This window comes from Benincasa hispida, chromosome 3 (genome assembly GCF_009727055.1).
Source record: "Benincasa hispida cultivar B227 chromosome 3, ASM972705v1, whole genome shotgun sequence".
Taxonomy (NCBI): Eukaryota; Viridiplantae; Streptophyta; class Magnoliopsida; order Cucurbitales; family Cucurbitaceae; genus Benincasa; species Benincasa hispida.
The window spans coordinates 9,962,127-9,975,395 of NC_052351.1; the positions used below are offsets into that span (position 1 = coordinate 9,962,127).

Genomic DNA, 13,269 nt, shown 5'->3' on the forward strand with positions numbered 1-13,269 from the left:
GTCTACATTAATCACTCCTAGTTTTAGTTTTCTTAGTTTTACTGGTTACGTGTCTATCTATTTAAATTTAATCTATGTGTACTCTTTGAATTGCTTTTTATAAATTTTTCTAAAAAATAATGTATGCATGCATTGTAATGCTAAGAATATATATAAATAAAAAATAAAACATGGAGAAACTATTTTCTTGAAAAATGAGAAATAGAAAATAGAAACGGAAAAATTAACAAACAGGTCTTAGATTCTCGACTTCTTTTATTATATTTAAAAATAACAATAATAAATCAATTATCAATTAATTTTAAAAAGAAAAAGAACTTTGCCTCATAAAAAAATTTTCTAATTGTAAATTGCTTCTAAGGCCATGTTTGTTTCATAGATTTATCCATGGTATTTCATACCGACATTAACAAAATTCCACTTTTAAAACACATATGCTGTTATCTAGAAACTTACATAGGTTTTTTTAATATTCTGCCAAAGTTGTATGGGAGATAGAACAGTAATTAATAATTTAATATCAAGTATTTATTATTATTAATTTTAATTAATTATTAAATATAAATATATTATTTAGACTTAATAAATTTCAACTCATTTTTTATCATTAATATTTAATGTTATTTTAATTATTTAATATAAATTATTGTGGTTAATCATCACTATTCTAATTAATTTATTTGTTAATGTTATAACTTTAGTAAGTAATTTAATTATGTTTAATTAAAAAGTACTTATTTAGTTTTTATTTTATTAATTAAATAATTATTTAACATAACAATAAATTAATTAATGTTAAATTTAATTGATCTCTTACCTTTAATTAGTTAATTATTTACTTTTAGTTTCTACATACAAATTATTGAATTGAACATAAATATTTAATCATGCACATCCAAACACAGATATTAATTACATCAAGACCTTTAAAATCTAAACATTCAAAATCGAGATATTTGATATTTAATATCTATACTCATAAAACAATATCTATGAGTCCCTAAGTGCCAATTTCTTCCAATCATCATTTAATAACTAGTTTGTAAATGCGATCCTAAAGCATCTTAATCCCTCTCTCTCCTTTTGCTAGGCAAATAGATTTGTTTCCTTATTTTATTGGTTTTACCCAGCCACCACCTGTTTCCGCATTCCTGAAGACAACCCTCTTTCACGAGGTTTTGCGGCATGTCAAGCCCTGATAAGGTTCTTCGCTTTGCATACGACTTGTGCGGTATACGCCTCCAAAATAAAGAGTTTTGAATACTAGAAGAAAAGCATCTATACCTAACAAAATTAAGTGAATATCCAAAATGGTAGTTATTTTCATTCGCAAGGAATTCTAGACTTCCCATCTTTCATTAATGCCGTCGTCATCTGTACATGCTAGAACAATGACTCCATAATATTCTAACGTGTCATCTGTAGGTTTAGTGTAATAGAGAATTTTGCCTCAATATATTAAGACTCACATTTTCTTGCAATGGTTCTAAGAGGAATAAATTATCAAAACAGCCAGATGTTCAAGGGCTGCATTCATCTAATTGATACATAAAATTCTGGCATGGTATATACAAGTTTTCAAGTGTTGTTTTAACGACCTGAACATGCTATCGTGGGTCTTTACACAGTGGTAGAATAACATAAGATAAAAATAAAGAAAAAGAAAAAATAAATAAAAGAAAATCTTCGTTCAAGAAAGGAGTCATTTTCAACCCCCCCCCCCCCCCCCCCCCAACCTCCGAAACCACATCTCCATTGCACCAAGTGCAGCCTAAACCAGTCCTGAAAGGCAACACCCCAAGAGTAAAGCAGCAGCAGCAGCTCCAATTTCTGAACCCTCATCACTTGAGCTTGAGGGCAAAGTTGCCGAAACATGGCAGATTCTCGTGTTATCTTCAGTAATATATCAGATGGAGAATCTCAAAAGCATGTCGTAAGCAGAGCTACCCACGTCTTTCTACATGCACACACAGGTTCAAGAATGATTATGATTTGCCACATCCTTTAGAATGCCACAGGGTTCAGGCATTTTGGTTGAGACAGGAGGAGGTGGGTTTAGCTCCACGATTCGACTGGCATCACCATAACTACCAATACATATTGTGTCGCCCCGACCGTGCCATGTGCCATCTTGAACGTTATTCATTTCCAGCGTTCGTGATTCCTGCTCCACATTGACAAATACATCAGTGACGATTGAATAATTAGTTTAGGTTGCTTTGACAGCAGTGTGCAGCTAAAAACAAATAAAGGCTTTGATGTGCAAATACTGAGGACGGACCTGAGATAAGGCGCAGCAGGGGCAGATAAGGTGGTAGATGCAGTCATCCAAGGAATTATCTCCTCCCTAAAACATAAATTATTAATCAACATATTAGCTGCTAGGAAAACACCGCCAGATTTTCAATTCAACAATATTACCGAGAAACCTGACAAGATTGCTATAATTTTTAAACCATATATGAATGATGCACATGGAAGCAAAAAATGGTCACCTCAGACATGGTATGAAATGGGACTGAAAATGACATCATTTACGTCAGTTTTACAAGCAATGATAGCAACCTGAGAATGATTGGGAAAGTTTTTTAGGCTTAAATATTTTGTCCTTGAATCTCTCATGACATTCTTTTTCCCTAATTACTTTCTAAACATCTTCTTTCATTTATTTCTCTCTACACATCTTTCACTAATTTAGTAATTTCTCTCTACTTCTCTACAAACACATTTTCTACAACTTATCCATACTTTCTCTCATTAACTTCTCTAAATACACATTTCTCTAACTTCCAATGAATGCACACTCTCTCATTCACAAATAAGAGGATGAAAATTTGAACCTCCAACTTCGTGGAAATGCTTTAACCACTGAGCTATAATCATATTAGCCATATCCGTACACTCTCATTAATCTCTCTTTTCACACACACGATCTATTACACGTCTCTATACACACTATTAATAAACTTTGTCGTATGAATCTCCGTCTACACACTAAATTTCACATACCGGTCTCACTCTGCACACAAGTACTCCTAAGAAACAAAACGACCATCCCGAACATACAATTCAGCAATCGAATATCTATGACTTTTCATTTGCCTACTTATTACTATCAGCTCATCAGTTACACAATCTCATAAAAAAAAGAAGACAATGGAATTAGTTTTGACTTCTAGTCTTAATTAGGTTTTTTTTTTTTTTGCCTATTCAAGCACAACTCATTGATTATCGCACCTATTACCATCCGCACACCGAATCAACTATAACTTTGACTTATTTCTCTTCTACGAGACTAGCATGTTATTCCAAGAGAAGGGACATTAGGATTTGGTCACAAGATCCTTCTAGGGGTTTTTCTCTTGCCATTCTTTCTTTCAGATTTTGTTCTCCTCTTCTCCATCCCTGGTTGCTCCTACTTCTTACACTCTTTGGAAGGTTATAGTTCTAGAGAAGGTTAGAATGTCTGCATGGCAGGTTTTACATGGGAATTAAAATCTCGGATTGCATGGAGAGACACTATTCCTATGCTTCGTTCTCCCAATGGTGCAATCTCTATGGGGCATGAGGAGAACTTAGATAAAATAGGGGTGCTACGCTCAAGTGTACATTTGTGTTCTCTTATTCAAGAAGTACTGTAAAGTTTGTGGTAGACTAGCTTCTCTGTAGTTTTTGTGGAATATTTAGACTACCGAGGAATTATAGAATTTTTAGAAGGGGAGAGATCAGGCGATGAAGTTCGGGAGGTGACTAAGTTTAATGCACCCTTGAAGGAGTTGTTCACTAGGGCTTTTCTAATTATTAGCTTAGTCTTGTTATATTGGATTGGAGTCCTTTTCTATAATTAGGTTGACTCCTTTTTTTCTATTGGGGATATTTGCGTGTGTGTGTGCACCATTGTATTTAGGGCATTTTCTTACCAAAATAATAATAATAAGAAGAAGAAGAAGAATAATAGTAATAATAACAACTTTGATTTAGAAGGGAAGAAAAAAAATGAAACAAACAAATTAAAATTGTTCAGAAAAAGCAAATGAAAACTTCAGCAAACTTGAAATAGAACGTGTTACAATTCCAATAATTATCAAGTAGAAATAGGAAACAGATAATAACAGCAAAAGGCAGATAGAAAAAGACGTCTCACCCTTATATTGAATTTCCTCCTCATCTGCGTGCGGAAGAACCCCAAATATGTAACTGTTGAAATGGTGAAAGCAATTGCCGAATATAAAAAGTAATGGCGTTTTGAAACCAAAAAGGCAATGAAGTTGCACAGGGCACCAAGAACAAGAATTAAATAAACCGTTCCCTGCAATTGTTTGTTCAAAGTTACGGCAAATGGTATATTTTCAAAAGTTTTAAAAAAATGCGGACTATGCATTACGAAAAATTGATGAGCAAATAATACTATAATCTAACTTCTTCCCCTCTCCTTTAAAAGGTTCAAGCAGCCATGAACAGGTTTACCTGCAGAAAACAAGAGCCAAAACCAGCCCTTCCCATATTCTTCCCAAATCTGTGACACGGACAGCTGCATCATGATAAAAGATACTTTAAAAGGAGGAAGAATGATTAATTTGATGTAGAAAGAAAAGTAGTATATATAGCAAATATCCCATTCATAAAAGATTATCGTTTTCAAACTTAGGCAAAACAAAACATACATCCCCTGTTAGATAAGCCACGCAACCAATCACAGATACTGCGAACCCATGAGGAAAAATTGTGCAGAGAAACTATTGATTTGACTTTTTTAGACTCACAAGTTGAAACCTGAGAGACATATTCCAACTAAAAAAGAAAATATCACGGTCAAAACCTTTTTATTTTGCAGAGAAAACTCAACCTAAGAAGAAATCAATTCCTTACCCATACAAACAATCTCCCTACATTCCCTAAAAGGAAAAACAAAAAGAAGAGGGAAAACCCCTTCGCTCGGACGATCATAGAAAAAACAATTTCTGTAGCTCCCAAAAGAAAAAAACCCTAAAAAGCTGAACAGAGAGAAGAAAAGGTGGATTAAGAAGTCTAACCAAGCAGATTCAATAGCGATACGACGGTCATCGTAGCAATCAAGTAGTTCACCTTCCCACATCCTGAAAACCCCACCGAATTCGGGTCCCGTTGCAGCATCTTCAGTAGTCTCCAACTTCGCCCATTTGCCCTGCGTCTGCATCGCCACCGTAGAACACAACATATCGAAATCCAATAATGTAACCCCATCAAGAAGCTTCTCTTCCTCATCTCCAAGAAAGCCATTCCCAACCACCACCCTGTCCTGCTTCTCCAAATCCGCCATTAGAACGCAAAAGTAGAAAGTTAGGGTTTTATTTGGGGATGGCTAAGAAATCTCCAAAAAGAATCCGTGAAGAGGAGCAATATAATTATAGATAGAGCGCGTTACTATTAATTGCAAAATTCGTTTAATCTGTCCGGATGTTGCCTCTTAATCTTTATTATGGTGTTAGAGAAAGAGTGTGAGGATGAATAATTATATTATCCGTTTTTAAAATGGGGTCTAAATTGGCGGGCAATAATGGTGGGACCCAGATGAGGTAACTTTTTTTATATATATATGTTAAAAAAAAAAAAGAACGGTACATGTGTTGCCACGTAAGCAGAATAAAAAAATTAAAAAGATGAATAATTAGTGCTATCTACTCGGCAAAATTAACGCCCCATTCCCCACTTGAATCCGCCGCTGTTAATAGATGCATCAACAGAATATTCACCGTTTTTCCTTTTCCCACCGGATTTTGGTTGAAATTCAAAAAATAAAAACGGTTTTGATTTAAAAATATAATTTCTGGTAAGGTAAAAATTAAATTTCATGAGAGAATTTTAGATAATAATGAAGGAGTCGGCGGCAGCGGGAGACCAACGGGAATGAATGGCGCATGGGAAGGGGAAAAAGGTTGGGGCTGTTTTCTTTTTTCTTTTTTTAATAATTTGGAAATATATATGTGGTTGGAGGAGAGAGGGTGGAAGTCACGTGGGGGGGGCCCATTTTCCAATCATATTAGAAATTTGCTTTATTTGTCTGAGTTGGCATCGGGTTGTGAGTTAGGTCAGCTTCTTATCCATATTCCCAACTATTTTTCGTGTTTTTGGTGCATAGCTGGATCTGCATATTCCAAAATTCACGGGATTATTTTTTTCTTTTTAGGTCAAACGAGCTGAGTGACTCAGATTTTAACCGTTATATTCCAAAAGAAATTATGTCAATATGAGTTTGATTCGGTGGTTAGTATCATCTTCCTCTTTATTATAGAAACTCTCTACTTTTAATTTTAGAAATTTGTAAAAGATAAATTCCAAAACTAACATGTTTTTTTGAAAGCTGTAAAAATATTTTTTCTCAATCTATCTTCAATGAGATCAACTACCGAGAATTAGTTAAAAATATCAAATTTTTTTTTTTAGGCCTTTTCAGTCCATCTTAATTGAGTACACACTTTTTTTTTTTTAATCTTCCCAAATCTTATATACTATTTTCAATTTTTTTTCCAAATTCGACTATATTTATTAAATATTATATCAAATTATTACTTAATTTTTCAAATCTTTAGCATAATTTATGTTTTCACACTTTTATGAAATTTCAAAATTCCAAATGCATTTTTCAATTTCAAATTAGATTTTTCAAATTGATTCAACATTTTTAAATTTTGGGAAACATCAATCTTTTCAAAAAATTGGTTAAGATTTGGGATATATATAGAATCTTAGTGTTAATCCTGCTCAAGATTCCACCGAGAAAGCTTGAATATATGAATTTCAGTTAACTATTCCCGAGATTTTATTGAGAAAACTCAAATATATAGAATAACGGTGCTATTTTGCTCGAGATTAGCACCGAGATGTAATCTTGGTGTATAATCTGGTGAGATGTACCGAGAAAGCCTCAAACAATCAATAAGTTGGAAAATCTTGATTTCTTGTGGTCGATCTCATCCGAGATAGACGGAGAAAAATTATTTTTACAAGTTTTAAAAAAATATGATAGTTTTGTAAGGTCAAAACTTAAACGAATTATTTCTAAAAAAATTTCTTTGATTTTGGTTTAATATGACTCATGAAATTTTTTTTAAAAAAATGTTCATTTTGGTGCTTGTATTTTCAACTTTAATCTATTTTTATTAATAATTGTTTCAAAAGGCTTATTTTCTTCTTATTCTTTGAACTTTGATTCATTTTGTTCATTGTATTTCTAGAAAGTGTCTATTTTTGTTATTTATAAAATGAATAAAATTTTATATTTTTATATAAAAAGGGAAAAAAAAATATGTACATTCCCTTTTTGTGCTTATAACTTTGGATGATTCTTATTTTGTCTTCCGTCACTACTATTCGGATCGAGATGGTTACATGTAAAATAGTGTATCCTCTTTTTTATGTATAGGTTTGATCTAAGTCATAAATATAGAACATCATGATCTAACCGTAAAAACATGTTTGAATTAACAATCACATTCTTTTCTAACTATAAAACTATTTGGGTCGAAGTGGAATATATTTTTGTGTATGAATGTGATGTAAACCATAAATATAAAAAATAAAATGTAATAGTGGATATATATGAATGAACGATCGATCACATATTTTGCCTTTTAAAATTTCATAAATTTATTTTATTTTTCTTTTCGAATAGTTTCAATTATTCAGGTCAAACAATATAAAAAACTATTTAAACTACAAATTTCATGTCACACATGTTGTGAGCTAATAAAAATAAAATTGTCACATTTTTAAAGTACAAAGACAAAAATTGATATTTTGAAATTATATGGACTAAAATGTTAAGTGTAGGAATTAAAATGAACATTTTAAAATTATAAATAACAAAAATGAACTAAAATAGAAAGTACATAAATTAAGTAGTAATTATATCGATGTAATTGCTAATATGAGTATAAGTGACAATAATTAGTCGGTACTTTTTTCTTGAGAAATTTTGTTAACAATATTATATATGATGTCGATGATATATTTTGCGTTGAAATAAATTATAACAACGATGTTTGATCTTCCCTATAATTAAAATGAGTTGTAGTTGACAATGTTACGATGCCTTCTAGATTTTACAATTAACCATCATGGTAATTTTTAATCTTCGTATTAACTTAAAAAACCCTCTAATAGATTTTTGTTTTAAGAAAAATAAAATTCATTAATTCAATAAAACTTTTTAAAGTACAGAGGCCTAGTGAAAACATATATATAAATTCAAGGATAGCTTATATAATATAACGATCTAAGAAAAGAAAAAAGACCATTAAACCGCACTTTGAAAGTTTAGCCAGTAAACTTATAACCAAAACGATATAACGATAGTCTACAAAAAATAATAATAACAGTAATAATAATTACTCTGAGTGGATTAAGGGGCCAAGGATCAATCCCTTTAGAAAATTGAAACAAATGATCAAGGAGTGTTGTGATCAAATCCTACTGCTTTTTTCACAATGTCCAATAAGGCCTTAGTAGAATCTAGAAACCATAATACATATTTGAGAGTGGGAAGCCTTATTTATTATTTTTTTTTTGAAAAAAAAAACACCTCAAATTAGAGAGTGATGAACCATATATTTGCTAGTTAGTTAAATAAGATTAATTACAACAATTACAAGTATTGAAGTCTTTGTAGTGTTTTGTAACTCTTGTTTGGTAAAAAAAAATGTGTTTTTTATATTAAGAATAATAATAACAATGTTGCAAGAATGTTTAAAAAGTTTTTTAAAATTAGGTCCATGGACAATATTGATTGATTTTACAAGAATGTCAAACATTTTAAGTCGAGCCCAATATCACTAATGAGCTGAATAGAAAATATCGAAAATACCTTCACTTATTTGAATAAAATCATGCTCCTCCTCAATGCAATTTTAGGGTTTCATTTCCTACGATTTCTTCTTATTCTCTTCAACGTCGGGACCATCATCTTTCACTCCAGTTCTTCAACACCATTTTCACGTCGATTAGCTGATTCCTTACCCACAAAAATATTATTCTTCTCTTGGAACTGTTGTTTTTGCTTCACCTAAGAGAGAAGAATGAGGTAAGAATATATTTAGGAAGATTGCTTTAAGGATTTCAATTTTTCCCTCAGATCTCATCTCGCGTCTCACTCTCCGTCTCAGACTCTTCATTACCGTGAGCCATCTCGTGAAATTATTTCACGAGACAAAAGACAAAATGTGAAACTTGAACTTGGGACCCTCAAGTGAAACATTTTTATCTTGAAAACAAACCACTTATATGCAGTTCGATTCTGTTTAGTTTGATTTTAGAAAAAAAAAAACACTTTCTAAAATTTGCGATTCGGTTTGATTTGAGCCCTAAACCGAACCAAATCAAACCGTGAACACCCATATTCCTTGTCACATAGTTTGTTGCTTGTGATATTGTTATTTGACTGCAATTTGATTACAATTTGATTACATTCTAATATAAATGTATTCAATCCATATAGTAAAAACAAATGTCAAACAACTCAAAAATCAAAATGCAATATGACAATAACAATGTCATTTATATACTAAAAACAACTCCAAAATCCATATACTAAAAAACTTTAAATTCTTCCAAATATGTTTCATACAAACACAATTTCGAGCTGATGGAAACACATTTAAAACAACTATGCTTATATGCCTATCAAAAACAATAACTAATCCATCTCGATCCCCAAAAAAAACTTTTAACTTCTCAAAAAACCAGTTCCAAGAGGCGTTATTTTCTGAATCTAATATGCTGAAAGCAATAGGAAAAGTTTGGCTATTACGATCCATCGTGGAGGCAGTCAATAATGTTTCAGCATATTTACCCTTAAAAAATGTCCCATCAACAGAAATATTCGGTCTATAATATCTCCAACCTTCAATTGATGACCCTATAGCCATGAATTAATATTTAAAATGTCCATTTAAATCCAATTCATATTCAGTAAATGACCCTACAAAAAAATCAGGAGAAAAAGAAATAACTTATTATAAATGTATGTGCAATTTATTAACTAATTACTAACTGATTACTATCAATAATAGGTATATGAGTAAACTAATTACCAACTTATAAGTATAAAATCAATCAAAGACATACAAAATAAGTGAAAAAACAAAGATATACAAAATAAGTGAAAAAACAAACCTAGATTCATTTCTTTTAACTTTAAAAAGAACTTAGGAATCAAAGCATAAGAATCATCAGCATATACAATATCAGTTTTGGTAATCAAATCAAATATTAATCAAATAGCCATCACTTGATAATAAAATAAAAATCACAGAGTATTTAATATCTGACAATTAGATTGTAATCAGATGTGTATCAAATAGAGATCAGGTAGCAAATAGATGACAATTAGATATAAATCATCTCAGTGAAATAGAATTTAGAAACATTGAAATGGAAAGAGAACACAAAACAATCAAAGCACTTAGAAGAATAAGAACACAAACTGAAAGACAAAATCTATAAATAGAAAAATTGAACACAAACTACAAATAATCTTCAACCAAGAATGAAATTTAAAAAAATAATCAAATAAACTATCTAGTCTAGAAAAGATATATCAAACATAAACTGAACATAAAACCGAACGAAAATTGATGATGAAAACAAGAAAAATCAAATTACAAGTGAGAATGAACTTCAAAGAAATAATCAAACAAACTTTCATCTCAAACAAATAAAGGAAACACAAACCATGAACAAACATTCCTGCAACTGCCCCAAATCTAAACAACTCAAAGACTTACTTCAAAATTGAAATTGTTAACCTACGATCGTGAATAAGAAGGAAAGGACAAACTTCGAGCCAAACAATCAAACACAAGTTGTGAACAAACCGTAAAACAAAGAGATTTGTTTCCAGAACTCTCCAATTGATGCAACCGAAATCAAAAGAAATCTTCAACAATGAATGACACAACGAAGAAAACTAATGAATCAACATAATCTTGAAGGTGATTTTGAGAAAAATGACGAAATCGAGGGAGAAACGTTGAAGGAAAGAAGAGGGAGTCGCGTAAGGAAAAAAAAGTTGGAGAAGATGAAATCACTGAAGCCAAATTGTGAATCACATTTTAACGAGGGCAATTTTGGAATATGGAAAAAATCAAATATAATATATCTAGAAATGTGATTTCCCTTTTTAAGATTTTCACGTATTGATAATATTTTAAAAGTTAATGACATAAATAGTAAAATATAATATTAATTTGACACGTTGATAACAATTAATATTTATGATTATAATTTAATTTTTAACCAACGAGGTTGAGTTCTTAATTTATACCAATCTGATAACCATTTAGGCTATATTTGGTAACTATTTTATTTTTTATTTTTGTTTTTGAAAATTAAACCTATAGATACTATCTACTTCCAAATTTATTCATTTGTTATATACTTTTAAATTTTGAGAACCAAACAACATTAGTTTTCAAAAAGTTATTTTTGTTTGGCTAAGAATTGAACCATTGTACTTCAGAAATTTACACATCATGGTAAAAAAATATGGATGATATAGGCTTAATTTTAAAAAATAAAAACAAAAAACAAAATTGTTACAAAATAGGACGTTAGTTTTTTGTTTTTATTTTTAAAATTAAGTTTATTTCATCCACATTTCTTACAATAGTTGTAGTTTTTTGTTTTTGTTTTTAGAATTAAGCAGGCACAATTTCTTACATTAGTTTACAATTTTTTTGAAGTATAATAGTTGAATTCTTAATCAAATTCTAAAAACAAAAACAACTTTTTAAAAATTATTTTTTTTAGTTTTCAAATTTTGATTTTATTTTTTAAATAATTGATAAAAAGTAATAACAAATGAAAAAATTTGAAGATGAAAATAGTTTTTATAGGCTTAATTAAAAAAAAAACTAAAAATAAAATAGTTACCCGAGGTTAGAATTTTGGAAAATTGTGTGGGTGGAAACTTTCTTAAACCCAAAAAAGAACAAAACCGAATCAAGGGTTATGGTTCCAACTTGGTTCGGTTTTAAACTGAGATTTGTAAAGTGACAGCAACGCGATACATTGGGGCTTGGGCTTTGGGCTTTTCGGGTTGCGGCCCTTTTAAGAGAGCGGATTAAAACCAGGAGTAAGGCAAAGTAGAGATCAAAATTTCAAAATTGTTCATATGTAATGAATTAAAAAGAAAAATTAACGTCCTTTGTATTTGTATCAACAGTAAGGATACTCTACAGCATGCAAGCAACAATGCAAGCACTTTGTATTTGTATTTACAATGGACAGTAATTTCTTATACATATAGAACATTGAATTTCTAATCTATATAGTGAAATATATTGCAAATTATCATTGAGTCAATCTCACTGTAACATCAATAATTTTTTTTAATGAAATATTTATTTTAGATTATATTCATATTTCATGACTCATGCATAATCATACACAAAATCCTAACCATAATAATTAAATCCAGATACATAAAATCAAACTCAATTTCAATTAGTATGAATAAGTGGAATTGTACTAAGGAAAAAAAAAGTCTAATTATTGGGCGTGAATAGAAAATTAACAACGTAGAGTTCAAAATTTCCATATTACATTTGTTGAACCGTACTTATACTAAATGGAATTATTGGAGGACCCATAATTAGAAGGATAAATTTACATAATCATATTTATGAGAGAGATTATTAATTTACACGGGGATTATAATTTATAGTGAAGGATTAGGATTTTCAATTAGCGCTGCCACTAGACTTAGAGCGAGAGGACAAAGATAACCAAGGAACCACTTGATTTTCCATGTCGTCGTCATCATCATCGGTGCCGCCATTAGAGCTCCCACAACCTTCCTCACTTCCTCTCCCATTTCGCCTATTTTTTTCAACACATTTCTCGCAAAACGCAACCGTCGCCACAAGCTTGGGGCCAGCGCCATTCCAAGGCGTGGGGGCTTGGCAATTATAGCAAAGCAAAACCCTCAAATGCTTCCCCACCAGAAAATTAGCGCCATGGACCTTCGAATCGCACCCCCAACACAACCTCGCTGCGTCCGATTCGCACATCACTGTAGCCACACGCCCACACAGCTCGCACAATTTCTTCATTTTAATTACCCCCACCCGCCCCTCACTCTCTACACTTCATTTATTTATAAACAGAAAGAACCAAGCAAAGGAAGAGGTCAGTAATGAAGGATGGCCCATCGGACCCAAATCCTTGAGCTGAAGAGAATATAATTAGAGCATCAAGTTGGGATTTGGGTTGCTTTTTTCTTTTTTCTCTGTA

The 13,269-nt window shown here is 31.2% G+C and overlaps 1 protein-coding gene across 1 annotated transcript; it reads right to left on the bottom strand.

The window, feature by feature from the left end:
• Positions 1-1,481: 1,481 nt before the first annotated feature.
• Positions 1,482-5,881, bottom strand: LOC120074577 (protein PLANT CADMIUM RESISTANCE 11). Its single transcript, XM_039027735.1, has 5 exons — positions 5,034-5,881; positions 4,468-4,531; positions 4,145-4,309; positions 2,282-2,347; positions 1,482-2,164 (listed from the first exon to the last, which is right to left on the bottom strand). Exons 1-5 carry the CDS (start codon positions 5,297-5,299, stop codon positions 1,976-1,978), a joined length of 750 nt encoding a protein of 249 aa, XP_038883663.1. The 5' UTR covers positions 5,300-5,881; the 3' UTR covers positions 1,482-1,975.
• Positions 5,882-13,269: the final 7,388 nt, after the last annotated feature.

Excerpts from the sequence above, each read along its gene's own strand:
- LOC120074577 (XM_039027735.1), bottom strand. The coding sequence starts at position 5,299 with ATGGCGGATTTGGAGAAGCAGGACAGGGTGGTGGTTGGGAATGGCTTT. Across the intron at positions 4,310-4,467 it reads TTGGCTCTTGTTTTCTGCAG|GGAACGGTTTATTTAATTCT; the intron begins GTAAACCTGTTC and ends AAACAATTGCAG. Across the intron at positions 2,165-2,281 it reads CCTGCTGCGCCTTATCTCAG|GAATCACGAACGCTGGAAAT; the intron begins GTCCGTCCTCAG and ends AATGTGGAGCAG.